This window comes from Leishmania major, chromosome 13 (genome assembly GCF_000002725.2).
Source record: "Leishmania major strain Friedlin complete genome, chromosome 13".
Lineage (NCBI taxonomy): Eukaryota > Euglenozoa > Kinetoplastea > Trypanosomatida > Trypanosomatidae > Leishmania > Leishmania major.
Window position 1 is genome coordinate 69,660 of NC_007254.2, and position 20,341 is coordinate 90,000.

General features: G+C 62.9%; 6 protein-coding genes across 6 annotated transcripts in view; all 6 read right to left on the reverse strand.

Moving 5' to 3' along the window:
* Positions 1–1,028: 1,028 nt before the first annotated feature.
* On the reverse strand, positions 1,029–1,667 carry LMJF_13_0220 (putative small Rab GTP binding protein; the record flags this gene model as incomplete). Its single annotated transcript, XM_001681714.1, has 1 exon — positions 1,029–1,667. One exon carries the CDS (start codon positions 1,665–1,667, stop codon positions 1,029–1,031), a length of 639 nt encoding a protein of 212 aa, XP_001681766.1.
* A 1,722-nt stretch (positions 1,668–3,389) lies between these two features.
* On the reverse strand, positions 3,390–4,652 carry LMJF_13_0230 (conserved hypothetical protein; the record flags this gene model as incomplete). The annotated part of the gene is made up of 1 exon (XM_001681715.1): positions 3,390–4,652. The coding sequence occupies one exon, from the start codon at positions 4,650–4,652 to the stop codon at positions 3,390–3,392; it is 1,263 nt and encodes a 420-aa protein (XP_001681767.1).
* A 1,719-nt stretch (positions 4,653–6,371) lies between these two features.
* Positions 6,372–7,295, reverse strand: LMJF_13_0240 (conserved hypothetical protein; the record flags this gene model as incomplete). Its single annotated transcript, XM_001681716.1, has 1 exon — positions 6,372–7,295. The coding sequence occupies one exon, from the start codon at positions 7,293–7,295 to the stop codon at positions 6,372–6,374; it is 924 nt and encodes a 307-aa protein (XP_001681768.1).
* A 2,463-nt stretch (positions 7,296–9,758) lies between these two features.
* Positions 9,759–11,360, reverse strand: LMJF_13_0250 (conserved hypothetical protein; the record flags this gene model as incomplete). The annotated part of the gene is made up of 1 exon (XM_001681717.1): positions 9,759–11,360. One exon carries the CDS (start codon positions 11,358–11,360, stop codon positions 9,759–9,761), a length of 1,602 nt encoding a protein of 533 aa, XP_001681769.1.
* A 510-nt stretch (positions 11,361–11,870) lies between these two features.
* On the reverse strand, positions 11,871–12,653 carry LMJF_13_0260 (putative N-acetyltransferase subunit ARD1; the record flags this gene model as incomplete). The annotated part of the gene is made up of 1 exon (XM_001681718.1): positions 11,871–12,653. The coding sequence occupies one exon, from the start codon at positions 12,651–12,653 to the stop codon at positions 11,871–11,873; it is 783 nt and encodes a 260-aa protein (XP_001681770.1).
* Positions 12,654–15,564: 2,911 nt separating this feature from the next.
* The window catches only part of LMJF_13_0270 (conserved hypothetical protein), a gene marked incomplete at both ends in the record, with an annotated part of 5,262 nt that continues 485 nt past the window's right edge, over positions 15,565–20,341 (reverse strand). Inside the window, one exon of the mRNA XM_001681719.1 lies at positions 15,565–20,341. This exon is cut by the window's right edge and continues 485 nt beyond it. Coding sequence (XP_001681771.1) covers positions 15,565–20,341 — 4,777 coding nt within the window.

A 20,341-nucleotide genomic window follows, 5' to 3' on the forward strand; every position in this document is an offset into this window, starting at 1 on the left:
GCGTCAAGGTGCCGCGCGAGTGGGCGGCAGAGCTGCAGCAACGTCGAGAGACAGTGAGCGAATGGAGCTTGAAAAAGAATGAGGACAGGCCGCAACCGGCACAAAGCAGCACGCACTGCATCTACGAGTGCGGCCGTGTCTGTGCGAACGCAAACTCAAGTGCACGCGCCAGAGAAGACGAATAGATGCAGTGGGTAGAAGGCAGACATGAGAGCTGCGGAATAGTGCAGAAACCACGCACATGCACAATGTACATACTGTCGCTGCCAAGCCGATGTGTGTGTGTGTGTGCGTATGTGTGTGTGTGTGTGTGGAGAGAGAGGCAGAGGGTATGTGCGTAGAGAACGCATGGCCAGCACAGCATGAGTGAGAGGATGTTGAGGTGCATGGAAAGAGAAGTGAGGAGATAGAGCGTGTGGGATGGAGAGAAGCAATGCGTCACGTGCCCACTGTCCCACACATAAGCACTTCAGCAGATGCTCTAGTAACTGATACGGAAACGCAGTCCCATCTCGACCCTCCCAGATGTCGGACCCGTCCTCTCCTCCCGCACCGCCCACAGAGAGAGTGGAGGAGCGGTGCGGGAGAGCACCGGATGCGCAAGCGCCGACGTCGGTGGAGACACTTGTTCGCGATGCACGCACAAAACGCAGAGACGCTCGATGAAACGGAGATGACGAAACAAGAACATAGATAAAATAGCACGCCGCACACACCTACACACACACGTCGAAAAGACGATTGAGGTCGCCGAGAAGCGATGGCGTTGGAGGGCCGGCGGCGGGGGGAGTGCGGGGAGAGAGAGGCCTGGTGAGACCGTAGTGGACAGCACAAGACGGCATGATACAGCTCATCGTATGGACGTGGTACTTCTGCGAAGCGAGGCGCCGAGGCGCATGCCTGCCCGCCCTCATGAGCGTAGAGGAAATGGGTGCGGGGGTGCGAAAGCGAAGAGGGGGAGGCACAGATAAGGGTGGGCTGCAGGTGCGCTATGCTGCTACCAGCACCACCACCCCCGTGACACCCATCTAGCAGCATCCGTTCTCTTGGCGCGGTGCCGCGTTCTCTGTGTGGCACATGACACCGCCCTCGCGCACGCTGAAGGCACTGTTTGTCTCGATCAGTTTTGCAGCGACGGCGTGGAATGCATCCCGAACCCCGTCGCCGCTGCGCGCGCTAGTCTCGTGGTACACGGCACCCATCTCCACCGCGCACTGCTGCGCATCTGCCACAGACACCTGCCGCTCGCTCTCCAAGTCCTTCTTGTTGCCTACCAGCATCACAATCGTCTCTGGCGAGTTGGCTTGCAGCTCTCGAATCCAGTACCTTGCCTTTTCGAACGTATCGGCGGAGACAATGTCGAACACGACGAGCGCCGCAGCAGCTCCGCGGTAGTACATAGAGGCTAAACTCTTAAAGCGCTCCTGCCCTGCCGTGTCCCATATATCGAAGTGGACGGCGGTGTCGTCGTCCACGTTGCACGTGTACCGGAAGAAGGAGGCGCCGACGGTGCTGTTCAGCTTCTCGCTAAAGGCGTTCTTCATGAGACGCTGCACGACAGACGACTTGCCGACGCCACTCTCCCCGAGCAGGACTAGCTTGAACTTCCGTGTCGAAGCGGAACCCCCCGCCTTCGTCGTCGTCGAGGCGCGACTGATGGATGACATAGCAGTGGCGGATAATCGAAGCGGCGAGGGAATGGGGAAGTCCGTGTACGAGCGAATACCCGCCGCACACACGCCACGCACGCACACAAAAGTCAAGGGTGCCGTACACTTGAGGGCTCTACAGAGAGACAGCGGAGAGATGAGGAGAGATGAGGAGAAGGTCAGCGCAGCAGAGCGGGACGGAAGGACCGCCCCCCCCCAAGTCCCCAAAGCAACGAAGATGTACCGCACAAGACGGGTGGTGGGAAGAGGTTTAGCAGCAGCAGCAGAGATAGTGGACGCGTGAAGCAGAAAGCGGCCAACAGCGGCACACAAATACACCTCCGCTCGTGTGCGCTGAGGTCAAGAGAAGCACCGGCCCGTCGAGTGCACAGAGTGACACCTAAGGGCGTGACCGTGTGTGTGTGTGTGTGAGGGGGCGGGGAAGGGAGAGGAGCAGCGGACAAGGATGAACGGAGGACTGCAACGACGACAACAAAAAATGGTGTTCGGATCGTGCGTCGCGGCAAGTCCGTCAATGCCGCACGAGAGCTGCGTGCTGGCAAGGCCAAGCGGGGTGAGTGCGCGGGCGTATGCGTATGCGTATGCCTATGTATGTATGTGTGTGTGCACACACGGCCCAAGCCTGTCCCCACACACACACCTCTAGGTCTCTGCCGTTGATCGGCTACGTGACAGATGCGTCGTGTATGAGCGCGCAGCTGGTGCAGTGCGACCCCCCCCCTGCAGGAGGAAGAAAAAGCAGATGGTATACGCTTTTGTTTTGTGGCTGTTGAGGCGCTGCACGAGCCTGGATGAGCTCGGTGACGGAGTGAGATCAGCTCAGACGTGCGTGCCGCTTGTGGAACGACGAGGGCTTCTATGGTGTGTTTGCAACGAGTCACGAGAAGAGAAGAGAGGCATGGAGCGAGACGTGAAAGCCGGCAAGCAGCAGTCGTGAATAGAAGTGACGAGAGAGGAGAAGCGCAGGACGCGCGACTGATGGGTGTGCGAGAGTGCGATCCAACGCTGAACTACACCAACGACGCAAGCGGGCTCATCCGTTGGCAGTCGTCGGATGGTCATCCGTAGGATGCGGAGTAGAGAGAGGGAGACAGCCCCAACAGCATCGCCTCGGCAGTACAAGCCACTTTGCGCACGTGAACACGAGATGTGCACGGTTTCCTCGTGCCCCCTCACGCGTACCCTGCGACAATGCGCGCGGCTGCACAGGTCACGGTGTATGGAGTAACGAAAAAAGGAAGCGGATCTGTCTGCGTGTCCGAATGTATGTGCGCCGATGCAGGAAGTGTGCGAGGAGACGAGCAGGTCGATGTATCAAGAGGGCGGGAGAGTACCTTGAGCAGCAGCAGCAGCAGCAGAGAGAGGGGGGGAAAGGGAGACATCAAACAGACAGACATATGCAGGCGTCTATGCCTGTGTCGGTGTTTCCCGGTGTCGGCGGGGTGTTTTGTGCGTCGTAGCGGTAGCCGATGCAGGCGCGACTCGAAACGTGCGAAGAAAAGTCACGCGAGAGAGGCGGAGATGTCCGTGGGAGCTCAAGCATCGAGAAAGTGTTGCATGTACACACTCGTGGCCCGCGAACACCCGCCGTGCACGCGGGGAGTGGGAGAGCAGAGCAGAGGGCAACGCCCTCTCCACGACGCGTGAGACACGCTTTGCCGTGCAGCGCACGCTGCTGCGCGGAGGGGAAAAGGGGGGGAGGCCGAGCAAGGGAGATGGCTAGAAGGATCTAGGGCCGTCGCGTGGTGACGAAAAGAGCCGTTGGAGCGGCTTCGATGACGACCTGGGCATGTACGAGGTGCCAGCTGGCATGAAAGAGTCAGGGCGGCGCGACTGCTGCTGCGCTGCTGCGGCCAGCGGCGTTGTGAGCCAGAAGTCGATGCTAGGCCCAGGGGAGTCGCCGCCACCGCTCCCCGACTGATGCGCAAAGGCATGGGAACTCTGGTGCGGCGGCCGCTGTTGCGGAGACACCGTGGCGTGGGTGCGGGGTGTGAGCGCGACCTTGGCACCGGCTCCCACGCTAGCGGCTGGCTGTGGCAATGACGCACGGATATCGTCCACACGTCTCCGCGGCAGCGACGGGTTTGAGTCAGAGCGGTGGCGTTTCGCGATGAGCGAACTTGCTGACCACCCGAGGGGTGGCGCTGCTCCGACGGCGGACGACGCTGACGTCTCACTAGCGGCAGCGCCGCGTGACTCGCCACCGTTTCCGTGTGAATGGTGACCTCGATGCTGCCCATGCGAGTGAGAAGACGGCGAAGGTGACGATGTCACAGACGGGCGCGGCCAGCTGCCACGTGGAGAAGTGTCTGATGCCCTAGCACCGACCACGCCGGCAGGTAGGAAGGGGGCATGGCGCCCCGCCAATGGAGGTGGAATGATTTGCCCCGCCGGCGTCTGACAAACCTCGACGGTCTTCGGTGCGCCGTGCGAGTACCCGCCGCTGGCATGGGTAACTCGCGGGTCCGCCAGCATGTGCGCGCGTTGTTGCTGCTGTGGTGGCGGGGGCTGCGACTGCTGTTGTGACGTCTTTCTTTGCGAGTATGCACAGGTGGCCGCAGTGGTGGCGTGTGCCAGCTCCTCGCGTAGCCGGCATACCTCCTCCTGAAGCGCTTGCGCTTGCGACACTGCCGCGGCGCACTCTGCCTGCTTCCGCTGACTCTGCCGTGCCATGTCCTGGTTTTGGCCATGCAGCATCGCCAGTGCCTGGCGCATGCGGTGGATGACTTGCTGGTAGTGCCGCACTTGAGAGACGATCACTTTTTCCGTTCTCCCGAGTACCGTCGCACCGTCTTGCAGCAACTGCTGCACATTGGGGTGGTCAAGTGTAACGAGCTGGTACGGCTGCTGGCATAGCGGACAGGGCGCAGCGGCTGGTAGGCGGGAGACGCAACGAGAGCAGAGGTAGTGGTTGCACGATGTGACGCCGCCGTCCCTGTTGCAGTCACCGAGGCACACAACACAGATGGGCTGGAAGGACATGCGGCACGCACCGGCGGTTCGCGGCGCTGCATTGCTCGCCGTCGCGCCTACACCCACACGCACGCGCAAGTAGCACCGCACACTTTCGATCGTTTCACTTGCTTGCCACCTTCTCGTTCACCTGTGCTCCCCGTCGGTGGGCGGACGTGCGTGGGCGTGGGCGCAGAGGCTGCACACCGCACAGCGCACACGCGCCGAGATACCGACGCGCACGGATACAGCACTTCTGGGTATGCGCAGTGCGTCGCTGTCGCATCCACGTCTGCTCAGCAGGCGCACACACATCCATATGCACATGCACAGGCGGCAGGCCGAAGGTGAAGGAAATTGAAGGTGGAATGGGTGCGCATGCCGACACCGCAGCCGAGAAACAGCGTGGGCAAAACAATGAAGCGACAGGGAGCGGGTCAGCCCGCGAGCGTCGACCCGCCCGTTCATTGTGTGTGGGGAAGCGCACATGAGGGACGAGAAGGCAGGCGATGTTGTGGGCGGAATAGTGATGGACAACGAGAGAGGAGCACGGGAGATGTGGAGAGGGGATGCGATGAGAGCAGCAACTCCGCGCCCGCCCGCCCATCCAGCCATGCGGCTGGGCGCGTTGGTTGAAGGAGAGGGGGTGAAGAGAAGGGCAGCAGCTATGAAGGCGGCGGCGGCTGCGTGGCAGAAGCGTATCGCCCCATCCTCCCCCACCATCACCAGTTCACCGCGCCAACCCAGCCCGTCCCGCCCCCTTCCTCTCACCCTTCTAACGAGTGGCGGCCGATGATAGCGTCAACGAAACACGCGGCGCACGGCGGATAGGTCTGAGGGATGGAGAGAGGTGTTGCGGAAGAGGCACAGAAGTAGAAACGGGTGTACCCCCTCCCCTCCTCCTTACTTGATGGGGCGGGGCAGTTCGTGTGGATCCGCTCCTGCTGCCTGCCCTTCACCATGGTGCGCGCATGTGTAACAATGTTTGCTGTGGGTGGTGATGTCTTGTGGCTAGCGGACATGTGTGCAGCTTTATGTGCAGATGGGCAGAGGTCAGAGAAGCGACCAGCTCGCGATCTTCAACGCCGCACAACCTCCCTTCAACACATCCACAGAGACATCGGAAACCGCGCGTTCACAAAGGAAGAGGTCTCAGAGACCCGAAAGGGGCCGGGAGCGACCACAACAACGGCAGCCACAGCGACCAGCCCGAACCAGCGAGCCCCAGAGAGGGCCCAGAGGGGAAGGAGGCAAAGACAGCAGAGAGAAGCAAGGCGGAGAAGGCACTGAGAAGGCCGTGAAGGCACCTCGTCTCTCTGGGGAGGGGACTAGTATACATCCAGTGGCGGAGAGCGGGAAGCCGTGGGGAGCGGGTGGAGGAAGGAGAAGTAACGGTGTACACGTGGAAGCACAACTCGTAGCGAGCCTGCATCGTCACGCCTCCGCCCAGCCGCTGCCTCTTGCCCCACTTCTCCACCGCCTACATTGACCTCTCGCATCTAGCCAGTCCCTCGATGCTCAAGCACGTCACATGCAGTTGTGTGCGTGCTTGCACAAGCTCACAACGGAAAAGGGTAGCAGCGCACACAGTGAAGAAGAGGCAGCGGCTGGGCGGAGGCACGGCCGGGGCAGCGAAGAGCACCTCGCACAAGTCCGTCGAAAAGAGAGAGGAGCCGATGACAGACGGCAACTGAAGGCGACAGGCGGCACATGATGTACACACACTCACACATCAGCATCGAGCGCCACTCAACCCGCCTTTGCTGCCGCCGCCTGTTGTGCGGCTGCGGCTGCTGCCTGCTGCGCCGCCACTTGGCGCTGCTGCTCCTGATGCTGCACAATGATGCTCTGGAAGTCTTCTAGGCAGTCGCAGATGACGTGCAGCTGATGCAGTACGTTGCTGTGCAGTGTCTCTACCTTGCCGCGACCCGAGTAGTCGCGCACCCATGACACGCAGCGGTCGTACAGGTTCGCGGTGGCCATGCTGACGTGGCTCACTGTGCGCGTCGTCGAGCTCTTCTGCTTGATCACGCGGTCCAGTTTGTCCTGCTTTGCCTTGATGGCCTTCTGGAGCGACTCGAAAGACATCTGCATCTCGTTCAGTTGGTTCTGGAGGGCGATGTTCTCCGTGCCGCGGCGCTGGCGTGCCAGGTTGAGGGAGCTGCGTGTGCGCAGGAGATCCTCCTCGAGCTGTGTCTTGCGCGCCTGCAGGACGCTAGTGTTGTCGCACAGTGTCATCCAACGCTTCATGATGTCGCGCGGCTCTTGGTACTCGTCGCCGTCGTTGCGGGAGAGCACTTCCTCCAAGAACGTTTGGTATTTCTCGATGTCCTCGTACTGCGTCTTCATCTCATCCCGCTTCAGCTCCAGCCCCTGCAGGCGCTGCGTAAGCTGGGCAATATACGCCTCCCGCTCCTTGCGCTGTTTCTCTTCGATGGCGACCTTCTTCATGGCACGGCTACGCTTGATTTCGTTCTCCTGGATGAACTTGTAGTACTGCACGAGCGTGTCTTGCAGCTCTGCCCGGTCGGCAGCCAACTGCGCCTCCCCCTCCTTCACCTGTGCCATGCGTCTATTGTACTCCTCGCGCTTCGCCTCTAGCTCGCGCTGCACATCGATCTCCGCACGCCGCAGCTTCGTGGCGGCGGTGATGCTGTCGAGTGCACTTGACATTCTCGGTGTCTGTCGGTGTGTGTGTGTGTGTATGTGTGTGTGGTGATGAGAGGGTGGTTGCCCCCCCGAGTACACATCCGCTTGTGGTTCTATACACAGGCGTGCATGTGCGCATGTGCGTGTTTGGGGGGAGGAGGGAAAAGGAGACGTGGAGCATCGGCTGTGCGACGGTGGCGTGTACGTGTACGTGCACGTGGCACACATCGAACACGTGCACACGTAAGCTTGCGCACAGAGAAAGAGACAGACATGCGTGCATGGCCACGCAGCGTGCCACATACACACACACACGGGTGTGGTCACTGCCCCACCACACCCGCCATGTCATCCGTCATCCTCGATTCCCATTTGTCAGAGGCGGGGAGTCGAGTGCCCACGATGAATGGCTTCGCGCGAACCGACACACGAAAAACAATGAGAAGAGAAGCTTCTGTGATACGCTTCGCAGCTGTGCCGCTCACCACCTAACTCGCGAAGCTGCAGGGGTGGCTGCAAGAGCCCTGGAGGAGAACTACTTGGCCACATGCTGGCCTGATGTCTCGAGTCCTGGCCACCCACCTTTCCTTTCCGAGAACATCGACGGAAAGGTGGAGGAGGATGGAAAGAGCAGGGCACACGCAACGCTCAGCATGCAGAGGGTGGATGAGGCTCTCTCGCCCGGGATTTACTTCGGCGGTGTCGGCGCATACGTCGTCGGTGCTCCCTGAGGCTGCAGCTGCCTTTCGCGAGAGAATTCGCTGGGGCGAAACACAGATCACCCCATCGTAATCCTGCAACGGATTTTGCTCCTCCGACAGTCGTTCTGTGATCTTCCTCCGGCCCTCGCACAGCGGGGTAAGGGTGCCGCTCGCAAGTGGCAGCGCCACGTCCTTCACATGCGAGCGGGCAAGAGACGAGCCCGGCGCAGAGTTGCGTGTCGGCAGGATTCAGTGGACCGGCTGTGTAGAGGAACACAACGTGTTCAGCGCCAGACTCGCACCCACTGCCGCTCAAACCCATTCAGCTGCTTTCTGCGGATGCAGGATGGGGAGGGGTGGCGATGGCCCGTCACCAGGGCGACACCTTTGCCCCAACTGGGGGGAGGGGAGGGGGCGAGGGTGTTCTGCCGTGAAGCGGGTGCCTCGTGTACGCCAAGGCCGGAGGCAAGCGGCCGCTGCCGGCCGATCTGCTACCGTACAGGCAGGTGATGTGCGAAGCAGCGGACGGTCATGTGCAGGTCACCATCCTCGCTGTACCACTGCTGTCGCGCGCATGCGCTGTGAGAGACTGATAAGCCCGGCCCCACCGCGCGGAGCTTGCGACGTGTCGCCTACGGTACGCCAGCTGAGGGCGCAGAACCGCACGCGGTCAAGACAGCGGGCATGCTGTCCCACGCCTCCTCCAAGATTCCCGCAATCCGATGCAACCGCAGAACATGTGGAAGGTACAGCGCACCCACGACCTGCTGGCGAAGAGCACGAGCCCGTTCGCGCCGCCAAGCACGGCATATTGCATCGCAGCGAGGCGTCACATGGTGGGGGAGGTAGCGACGGCAGAGCGTGTCGAGTTCCACACGGGAGGCCTTGCCTGCATGTAGATCACCGCCCCCTCCCAACTGCGGCGCGAGGAGTACAGCATCTCCACCGGTAGAGTCGTACTCCGCTGGCGGTTCCGTTCGCTCGCGCCTTGTTGGCGATGGTGCCGCCTCTCAGGGAACAGCACCTTGAGCAGGCCGTCTCCCGACGAGTCCTCAGGAGTGGCCCCTCCACCACCACCACCACGTCTTCAGGGTACGCCATTTCGATGTGCCTCACCTCTCTGTTATTAGGGAAGTAGGGGGGGGGGCTATGCACGCTCGAGAGAATGGAGAAGAGAGAGAGGAACACACAGAGACGGGAGGATAGCAGACAAACAGCGTGAGGAGCGCACGAGACATCCGCAAACACGCCAAAACACCCCGCCGAGAGAGCGCAGAGGAGAGGCGATCGAGGAGGCTCCAGAGGGCAATCATCAAGCGACCTGAGCCCACAGATCCACCGATCCGCTCGACTCTTCGTGGGCAACTCCGAAGAGCAGCAAGTCGCTCACCCACCTCTCGACCTGCCCTACAACACTTGGCCTCGCGACGTTTCTGCTCCGTAAGGGGCCCCCTCCCCGTGCGTCTTCATGCGGTCTTCCTGAAGCTGACGCGGGTCCGTCGATAAGTTCCGCATGTGCACCTCTGCTCTGCCGCTACTTTATGAAGTTCTGTGGCGATGATAGTGTGGTGGTGGCAGTGCTTATGGTTTCCTTAGCGCTCTCCTTGCGTTGCTGATCGTCGCCTCGACCCCTCTTGCGATATTCGAGGCACACGCGCAGACACCCACGTTGTCAGTATACACACATCCTTGCATGCCTCTGGCTCATCGGCGAGGTCAGCTACTGGCGCGGACGCCACACGGCAGCGTGCATGAGTGTCTGGGCCTGTGCGTGCCCCTCGAGATACTAGCCATGATACGAGGGAAGAAAGTGGATGGTGCCGTCGACCTCCACCCCTGCGAAGAGAGAGCCCGTCGTGCACCCTGCGAAGGACGCCATTGCAACCACCTCTATCGCCGCCACGCCTATAGGGATTAGCGAGATGGCACCGTCCCGCAGCCCGCACCGGCACACCAGCAAGTGGTTCGTCTCTGTCTGGATCCACAGACGGCGGCGGCTGCACTCCAGGCCGGTGACACAGCCACCCACGCCGCGGTACAATCCAGTGGAGATCATCGAGACGACCTCGACGCCGATGAAGGGGTTGATGCGGGCGAGCAGGACGCCCTCGAGCCTGGCGGTGCTCATAAAGTACAAGGAAGGTCCGAGACCCGTGGCACGAACGACGCAGTCCACCGGGGCTGGTGTAGGCACGACACACGACTGGAACGCCGCGGCCGACGAAGCGGCGGATGCAGATGTGGGTGAGGGCCGGATGCGCACCAGCGCCAGGGAACTGTGCTCGCACACCGTGCAGAGCAGGAACAGGTCATCGTCATCGAACACCACCTGACCCAGGCCGCCGTCGACAGAGGGGACGACAACGGTGCCGCACGCCTGCGGCTGAAAGGGCGGCTCATTCAACTGGAGAAAAACGAGGCGCGTGTCGCCAACGCTTGCGCAGGCGAGAGTGTTCGCGTCTTGATGAGCGAAGGCACCGGCAGTGACGGTAAAGCCGCTGCGGGTGGGATAGAACAAGGCGCGTGCGGAGGCGTCCGCGTTCGCGAATGCCTTGGTAGCGGGCCAAGGTGCATCAGCGGCGCTTCCTGAGGTGTCCGCAAACAGTCTCCACAGCAGCACACCGCCGCAGCACCCCACCGCCAGGACATCACGCGACTGAGGCCTCCACTGCAACCAGCTCACCTTCATCTGAAAGGCGTGCGTCAGCACACACATCACCCTCCCCTCGCCCACGTCGTAAACAACGACGCGCGTTGAAGAGTCGGCGCCGCCCTCTTCCACCGCTACCGCAAGCCACATGTACAAGGGATGAAAGCTAAGACCCGTTACACGCTCAGGCCCACCACAGCGAGACCGCCGCGCCAGTAGCAGCCGCCGTGCACCCGGTAGGGCAGTTGGGAACACGCTGCGAAGGCCCGGCAGCGCAAACGACGCCGTTTTGATGAGACAGTGGGCGAGGTGCGGTATGAGATGCGGCGCTGATGCCCACAGCTGCTGAAGCCAAGAGCGACGTCCGTGGCGAGAGCGCCGGCGCGCGTCTGTCGCAGTCGCCAGCGATGACCACCACCTCGTATCCACCTCGCCTTGGCCGTGCAGCGACGACGATGTGAGGCCAGCGTCCCCACCGGCGGACAAAGATGAGGCCGAGTTGGTGGCCCGCGTACTCCCGCTGCCGTTGCTGGAGCCATTCACGCCGTGCACTGCACCCCACGGCACGACACCATCGTTGGCACACCGCAGCAGTGGATACACGGCACCGCCGAGCGTGGCGTAGGCACTGAGGTCGCGCAAGCCAAACAGCCGCCCGGCCTTCTCACCGAGCACACGCTCGTCTTCTATGAGTGCCTGTGGGTCCTCCAAGAACAACTCCCGCAAAGGCTCGAACATGCTCTCTCTTGAACTCTGCGTGTTTTCCTTCACGCAGGTGCGTGAAAGTCGTCAAAGGTGAAAAAGGGTGGAAGAAGGGGAGAGGTGAAATGAGGATGGACAGGGTCATGGCACACACACACACACACACAGGCGCAACCAAACACGCAGACTCGTACTCCATGAAAGCTGTCCACGAGACGAGATGGCCGGAGCAGAGCAGAGAGACAGCAAAGCAGGGCACCACTCACCGTGTCGACTTGAACGACTTCATGAGGAGGACGCTGAGAGAAAAAGAAGTTGGCAGTAGAGTGACGAGGGGGCAGTCTGCCTGCCGCCACTTCGCGTAGGTGTGTATGTGTACGTGGTGTGCGTGTGTGTGGAAGGGGGGGGGGGGTCTGCCTCGTGTTGGATGTATTGCGCGTGTACGCCGGGGGCTGGGTATACACCGACAGTCCAGTCTGCTTAGCGTGTTATCAAACAGAGGAGCACGGCATGCTGTAACGAAATGGAGAAAGAAGGAAGGGCCGGCTACTTCTGTCGCCCGCTGCCTCTCTTCCCGCCGCCGCCGCTGCTGTTGCCGCTCTTGCCTTTTCCGCCAGCACCACCACCCGCGGCCCTGCCCTTGCCGCCCACCTCCAGCCCCAGCAGCTCGGCCATCGCCGCCTCCCGCTCCTTCGCGGAGATCTCCTTCGCGGCCTTATCGTTGCCCCTCTTGCCATTCTTGTCCCCGCCGCGCCCGCCGACCGCCGGCGACGACGCACCAGCCGCGGCCGGGCCGCCTTCCAACTCACCAGGCACCGTCTTGCGGATCAGCCGCTTGTGATCGTCGACGTAGGAACCGGGATTCGCCTGGTGGAAGAAGCTCTTCATGTGATACGCGTCCTCCTCGTCCATGTAGTACTTTTCCTCTACGCCGACGCAGCGAAAGCCGAGGGTGTCCTGATAGAGATGCAGTGCGGCGTCGTTTGTCTTGCGCACATGCAGCGAGCAGTAGTGAGCGCCGTACTCGGCGTCCATCTCCTTCATAGTCGCCCGCATCACGCGCGACGCGATGCCGAGCTTGCGATGCGACCGCAGCACAGCCAAGGACGTGATGTGGCCGTGCTTTTTATCCGGCACCTCCTCGTCGTCCATCTTGCCTAGAACATAGCCGACGGTGTTGCGGTTGTAATCTTGCTGCACGTAGAGCAGCTGCGGCCATGACAAGAGATGGTAGTAGTAGTACCGCAGGTTGTAGTTCTCCGGAAGGCAACGGAGATTGCTGTGCTGCATCTCGTACATGTCCTCCATGGTGGCGCGACGGAGCTGCATGATGGCAGTTGGCCTGGTGTGGGCGTGTGCGCAGAAAGAGGTGGGGAGTAACACTGATAGAAAGGGTACACAGTGAGGAGTGAAAAACTCCAGGTCGGCGAAGATGTACGTGTGTGGGCGCGGGTGTGCGTCGGTGTCGATGTCCGTTAGAAGTTCACAAGGGAAGTGCATAAGACACCAGAGAGAAGAGGAGAAGGCAGTGGAATACCACTCTCATGAACATGCCTGAGGCGCGGCGCGGCTTCACACAGGCGTGCAACACACGCACACACATCATACGCGCACATGCTTCACTCTCGCGTCGCTCCAGAGCAGACATGGAAAAGGCACGCGCATGAAGAGCAGGAAGGTCCTAATCTCTTGCGCCTGCAGTGGAGAGATTCAACAACACTAGCGATGGCACGGTCGGCATCAGCAGCAGCAGCGCAAGGGTCACCATCAGCACCACCGCCTCTCTGTTCTCAGCGCGGCCCCGGTTTCGCCCACCACTCCGTTTCCGTGGATGTGTTCCATTCCTTCCCGTGCAAGTCTACGCGCACGGCGACTGAGTGCCTCCGCGCCGCCTCCGTCTCGCGTTTGAAGAGAAGAGGTGCCACAGTGCGCCTACCCTGCATGCTGCATCGCACACACGCATCGGCATACGGGCACATACGGGCTGCATCTGCTGGGCACTATCGTCATTGACTTCTGCATTTTCGACGCGTCCGCATTCCACCCGCGAACAAGCCGGCAAACGGATACGCATGCACAACCACACAGCCACCGATCACCTGCCGCTAACGCCTGGCCGTCGTGGGACAAGCCGTCCTGCCGCCGAATCGGGCCATGCGCCTAACGAGCTCTTCCTGCCCTTTCTCGCCCTCTCGTCGAATACGTGCTGCGCGACGGACTCCGCACGGACCTGGCTGGACTGCATGCCTTCATCCCAGCGGGCCGCGTCCAGGGTCCTGCGCTCGAGGGCGGGGGCGGCAGGCGTCTGCCGCGCGGGGAGCAGGGAATGTCGCCCTGCCGTCTGCGACCGGAGATCAGGTCGTGATCTCCGCAGCCGGCGTCGGCGCCTCTGGCGTGGCCGATTTTGCAAGCTCGTCAGCTTCGCCACGGTGCGCTCATCCGCAATGGCCAAAGGCGTACGGAAATGGGAGGCCCACGCGACGGGCTAGCAGCGCCGGCACCTGCACCCCAATACGCCGCAACACCCCACCCCCGCCGTTGCAGGGTCCGCGCCGAGTACCATGGAGAGGGAGACCGAGTCCGGTGCAGCAACGGCCATTCGCTTTCCGTGACGGAGCTCATCGAGATGTCGTCGTAGCAGCTCAAGCCCCAGACCCACTCCCTGACACTCCGTGTGACAGCTGCAAGCAAGTTGGCCGCCGCCTGCGGGCGCACCGTTGTAATAGGGCGTCGCGGCCGGTCCTGGCAGAGCGCCCGTCTGTACTGCGCCATCCTCCCACAGCAAGCATGGGCGCTTCGCGAGGCGAGAGGGTCGCTGCTTGCATGCCGCTGCTTTATCCTCGTCTGAAGAGCCCGCACACAGCCTGAGAGGGAGAGAGATGCGAGACTGCACGCGAACGCTGCGCATAAGCGATGCGTGTGCGTGCGGTGCCCCGAAAGGACCCACGCCGGTACAGCCGCATGAGAACTGCCGACGCGCCGCGGCCACACCGCCATCCGACGAACACACACACACACACACACACACACACACACACCGCGTCGAATACGAAAGTTGGCCTCCTCGCGTGGGCGCGGGGGATGCAGGCGGATGCGGCGCAGCAGCGCTGCGTTGTCGAGGGGCAATGGGGCCCCGCATCTCGTCGGATTCCCGTTGCTTGCGTGTCGGGGGGGATGCCCGCGATGGGTGCGGCCGCGTTCGCGTGAAAGCCCCCAAAGGCCCCCCAGCAGTTTCGGCGAGCCACGTTCCCCCATGCGCTGGCGTCATAGAGCAGCTTTGGTTCGCGCAGCGCCGCGCGCGGGGGGGGTCCTTTGGCGGGCCCTGCCCCGCCAAGCCAAGCCGCGGCCACCACCACCACCACCCCCATAGCCACGGCGACGCCCCGGCCAACGCCGCGCACTCGACAAAAGACCAGGCCGGGAAGGCGAGGGCAGCGACCCTTTTCCAGGCGCGTTGGTGCGGCGGGGGGTCGCGGTGGGCTGCGGCGGCACACGCCAAGGCGGGTGCACATCCCCTTTGGGGGCACCAAGGGCCCCACGAAGCGCCCCACCCCACCCCCCAGAGGGCGTATGCCAGCGCGGCTGGCGCGACGCCCTTGCCTGCGGAGGGCGTGAGGGGCGCAAGCGTATCAGCAACGAGGGCGTGGCGCAGCCCGGGCGCATTGTTCCCCCCCCCCGGCGCCCAGCGAGCCCGCCATAGCGGTGGGAAGAAGAGGGCCCGGGGCAGACCCCTGTAGAACCACGCGTGCAAACCTGGGCCTCTTGTGGAAGTGGCCGCGGGCCCAACCACCCTCTGAGAACCCCGTTGGCTCAGCGGGCGCGGCGCGGGTCTACACGGTAACTCCTCAGCGCCGCAATGGTAGCGCCGCGACCTGCCGAGCCACGCGTGCAGGCACAGAGTTCACAAACGCTGCGCATGTCTTGGTGTCGGGCTGCTTTGTGGAGGGGCAGGCCCGGGGAAACCTACAGTAGAGCGGTGGGGATGGAAGCCGTGGCGGTGTGGTTGCAGTCTGTCTGCCACATGGCCGCCAAGCCGCCGCAGGATCATGTGAACGAGCAGCTTGCGGAGATTGGTGGCCAGCGCCACAGGGCGGCAGGACGTGGGATCATCATCTGGCCTTTGCGGCTACGGCAAGGCACCAGTGAGCTCCTCCTCCCCACGCCGCGGAATCGGCGGCCGGTCGCGTCACGCTCTGATTGTGACAGCATCGAATTTTATGTGATGCAGAGAAAATTCTTTTTACGGGGACAAAGGGTCGAGCAGACGCGGGGACATGGCGAGGCGCAGCCCTTCTAACGGTATGGTAGGATGATAGCAGCAGTTGCCTCGAGTGCAGCCTAGCCAGGCATCGTCATCCCTCCGCCGGTATGGAATATCGCGCTCGCCGACTGCTGCTGACAGGGACGACGGCAATGACGGCAACGACGGCGCGGCGTCAGGCCGAGAGCGCTTGCGCAGCTCAAATGGACTGCGCAGCCGTGGCGGGTCGCCGAGCACGCCGCCGCCTGGGGTGCAGAGAGGCTGCGCGAGTTCCTCCTCAAGGCACAACAAAAGCTGGTGGTCAATCAAAAACTGCAGCACCGCCCACAGCGCCCGCTGGCTCACCACACCACTCGCCAACACTCGCCCCTCCAAATCCACGTGGCGAATACCCGGCACACGCAAGATGTAGCGGTAGACAGTATGCACCACGAGATGCCACATGTACGAGTGCCAGCTGCCGTCCACATGGTGAAAGATGCTAGGGTAAGGTATCAAGCTACACCCATCACGGCTGTGGCTGCTGTCATGGTGCTGACGGAGAGGCGAAAACGATGCGAATGCACCGCTGCTGAGCTCCTCACGGCACGCCTCGACAGCGCGCTGCTCCGCCGCGGTTGGAGGGCCGTCGATCGGAAGATCCTGTAAGTACGGCGGGTCGCCATAGTTGCGGATAGTGCGGGCCGGGTACAGCTGACGGGCAGCTTCTTCTTCTGCGCGGGTCACCGCAACGCTGTCCCCGTCGTCGTCGCTGCTCTCGCTGCTGTTGTCTTTGTCTTCCTCACCGCTGGATTCTTCGTTGCCACCCCGCACTAGGGACGAGCGCTTCCGCTTGCGATGCTGGCCATCACGTCGTGCGGCGACGGTGTCCATCACCACATCTGTCTCGCCGATCCCGGTTCCCTCTGCGCCGTCAGAGCGCTGACGCCGCAGGAACCCCTCGCACGCAACGGCCTCTGCCGGCCACGCCAACTGCGGCAAAGGAAGCCGCGTCATCTTCTCCCGCACCGCGTTCATCGCCATCGACATGTGCGCTTGATCCATCGAGGGCTGATGAAGGAGCTCCAGCGCCAGTGGCGGCGTGCGCTGCAAAGACTCCTGCGCACCCAATGCGAGGAGCGAGTTCATCTCCGCGTGCGCCCACAACATCACGGGGCGCTCGCGGCCTCCAGCGACCGCCGCACCCACCGCGTCCGCCTCCTGCGCCCACTGGTGCAGCACAGCCATATTCGCGCACGGGCGTGGTGCGGTGCGCAGTGCGTTGAGCGGTAAAACATACGGGCTCTGCGCGAGCGACAACTGCGGTACGCGGATGTTCTGCTGCCGCACCCGGCGAAACACCGGCAGTCGCTGCAGGTATGCGCGCGCACGCGACACCAGCCAGGGTGCGTTCAGTGCCGTCAAGAGGGACCGCGCGACGCTGGCGCGGTAGTGGGCTTGGTCACAGAAGACAATCATGCGCAGCATATCGGCGACCACCTCAAAGCCGCCCTCCAGCTGCCGCAACGACGACGACACCGGAGAAGACAAGCACGTCTCAGACGTATGCGGAGACAGAGGCAGCGAGACTAAAGGCGGTGAAAGAGGCGCCGAGGCGGCGCACGATTGCGCGGGTGCGACATCGGTGGTGGCAGCAGCAGCAGCAGCGGTAGAAGCTGCCGCCCGTGGTGCGTACACGCTTTCCACCTCTTCACGAAGCGTCTCTATGGACGAGGGGTGCCGCACCTGGCGGGCTCTACGGGTAGCGCTCGAGTTCCGCACAGCGCGCAGCGTCTCTGCGAGTACTGCCATGTGCATCGTCGACGTGTTCACCAGCCGATTGTACGCACCGCCGCCCTGTCCAGCGCTCGCCAGACTGAATTCCGTAGGGGTCGCCGCGCCTCCGCAACCGCCACCGCTGCAGGGACAAAGAAGCGTGTTGCTAGCCTCCGCGCCTCCGTGCCGCCGCACCAGCACTGCTGGCAGCGTCGCTGGCACACAGAAGAGTGGGTGGTGCGAGAGGTGCACGCTGCGGCCGCGCAGCACAAGGCGCACCACCTCCTCTACGCGCTTGAGAGGCGCAAAGTGGTGGAATGCGCGATCCAGTGCCTCAGCAACGGTGGTGCCGCTGATCTCCGTACGGGGCGCCTTGCGGGGACGCTGTCGCGCAACGCGACGGCCGCTGGCTGTCGTCGCCGTCGGACAAGTTCTCTCTCCGTCATCCGCACGGCCGCGACGCTCGTGTACAAACAGGGAGGCAGAGGAAAAGATGCTGCGTCCGCCAGACGCGCCTCGCAGCTCTGCTCCACGTCTCGTCGTGCCGGCGGCGACGTCGCCGAGGCTGGTGGTGCGCCGCAACTCCAGTGGTAGCCCACCGCTCTGGTAGAGTTGCGCTGCCAACATGCTGGGGTCCTGTCGCAACACCTTGGAGAGCGCCACCACCTGCGCCACCGTAGCATTCGACTCCAGTTCCAGGAGCTGCGATGAGAGCCTGCGCGACGGCCGCCCTATCGCGCTCCAGAACGGTATCCAGTAGCGCAGGCACGCGTACAGCGACGCGGCGGCGGTGGGTGGGGCGGACATGAAATAGTGCGTGTAGCCATCCACAGTGCACTGCGGTTCTAGCGTGTAGGCAACGTCGTCGCATGCCTCAGGGGAGAGGAAGCTGTTGGTGCCGCCCTGCGCTGAGCGGATGAGCCGACGGTCGTGCAGCCCCTGCAGACACGCGAACAGCATCTGCGTTCCTCGCTGTACGCACCATCCGTACACACTGGGCGGGAGATCACGGAGGGGCGTGGACCAGCCACACACGCCATCGGTACGGCCGATCACACGCCCAAGGTCGGCCTGTGGAAGACCAACAACGACTACAAACGTGCTAAGGGACATGCGAGCGTACATCTCCCGCACACGAACGCCACCCGCACCGGCTGCCGCACCACGCACCGCACCGTCGATGGGATAGCGGTAGTGCTGGTACCACAGCTCGAGGTGAAGCCGCGACATGCGCTGCGTCAAGCTCCGCGCGTAGCCGTTGCGCACTGCCATGACTCGATTTACCGCCTTCGTGGCTGCGGGATGCACCTCGATGAGACGCTCACCCAACGTTGATCGACGGGCGCCCTCCGTCACAGCCGGAAGGCTCTGCAACACCATATCCGAGGGAATCGACTTGCCGCTCGCCGCAGACGGCGGCACGGGCTGTCGTGCAACCCTCTTCGTCAACTCAGCAGCAGCGGCAGCTTCAGCGTCCAGCACAGCCTGCTTCGCCGTGTCGCTGAGCGTGCCGGAGCGCATCTCTCCCTCCGCGGGTACCAAGACCACCAGTCCCACGTGCTTCCGCCCACGCTGAGCGACTGCGGTCGTGTGGACGTATTTGAGGTGGCGCAGGAACGGCAGGACGCGTCGGTTTAGGGTGGAAACGTCGATGCTCTGCATGAGCCGCGGCACCGACGCCGCGTAGTGCGGAGCAGCCTGCACAAGCACGTCCAGCACTGTGTTAACTGAATAGGCGGACAGGCCTTTGGGGAGTCGCGGATCGCTGGGCTCGAAGTGAAGCGTGCGAGGCAGAGGCAGGGGCGCCGCTGCCGCCGTTGCGACCGCAACACCCTCACCGGAATGGTGCGAGTCGCCCTGTTCTTCTCTCTTTATCACGGTCGCAGCCGTGGCCTCGACGGGGCAGGGACCTTGCGCGGGCGGCCCCGTCGGTAGCCGCGGCGCGTACACAAGTGTGAGCACCTTGGTGTGCCGCAGCAGCAGATACCGCGTGACCAGTGTGCCACGCGTCTTCGCGTACCTCTCGAGGAAGCCGCCAAGGGCTTTGCTCCGTTGCTTGTACGGCATATGAAACCGAACACGCGGTACTGCGGCGGTGAGCGACAGCGGGCGTCGCTCCGCTTCGTGGGCGGCCTGTAGCTCTAGTGGCTGGTTGGGCTCAACACGAAGCACCGCCACGGCCTCCGCCTGCTGGTGTCGAGTTGACAGGTGCGAGAGCGGCGCCGCGGCCTGGCTTTGAGCTTCATCGCCCTGTTCATCGTCGTCCTCGTCGCCAGCGCTGTACCAGGCCCCATCCCCCTCATGATCAAGATCCAGCTCCTCGGCCGCTCCACTGCGACCAGACTCGCGGTCTGCCCGCAGGATCACATGAGCGGACACGAGCTGGCTCCGCAGCGCAGCCTCATCCCTACTGTTGGTGTCGCCATCCTGGTCATGCTCTGCGTCGTCGTCATCCCTTTCACTGCCGCTCGGGTACAAATCGCGTGTTTCTGCTCCCTCTTCCACGTCGTACTCTCCAGTGCGAGCGCGTGCTCGTGGCCTGACAGGGGCAGAGGACGACGCGGACGTTGATGCGGCGGACACCTGCCGTACAAGGTCCTCAGAGGGAATCACCAAACGCAGCTCACGCAGATGTCCGCGCAGGGCGATGGAGGCGACCACGATGCTGAGGCCCGCCAAGCTCATGAGGCGCCGCAGGTGCATCCGCTCAGTACGCGAGAAGTCCTCCCAGCGGGTGAGAAAGAGGCCGTGGGCGGCAAGGATGGCGTGCACGGCATCCTGCATCAGCAGCCGGCGCTCCGGGGACTCCTGGACCAGCTGGCGCACCAGTTGGAGGTCGAACGCCACGCTGGGGAACGCCGCCTCCAGACGGCGTTTTCGCGCGTAGTAGTGATCGAGGGGGTAGTAACGGCGACAGGTGCGGCGTTGCTGCAGCGATGACGCGGACGCTGCTGATGCAGTCGTGCGAAGCACTACACCACCGTCGCTACCGCTAGTATGG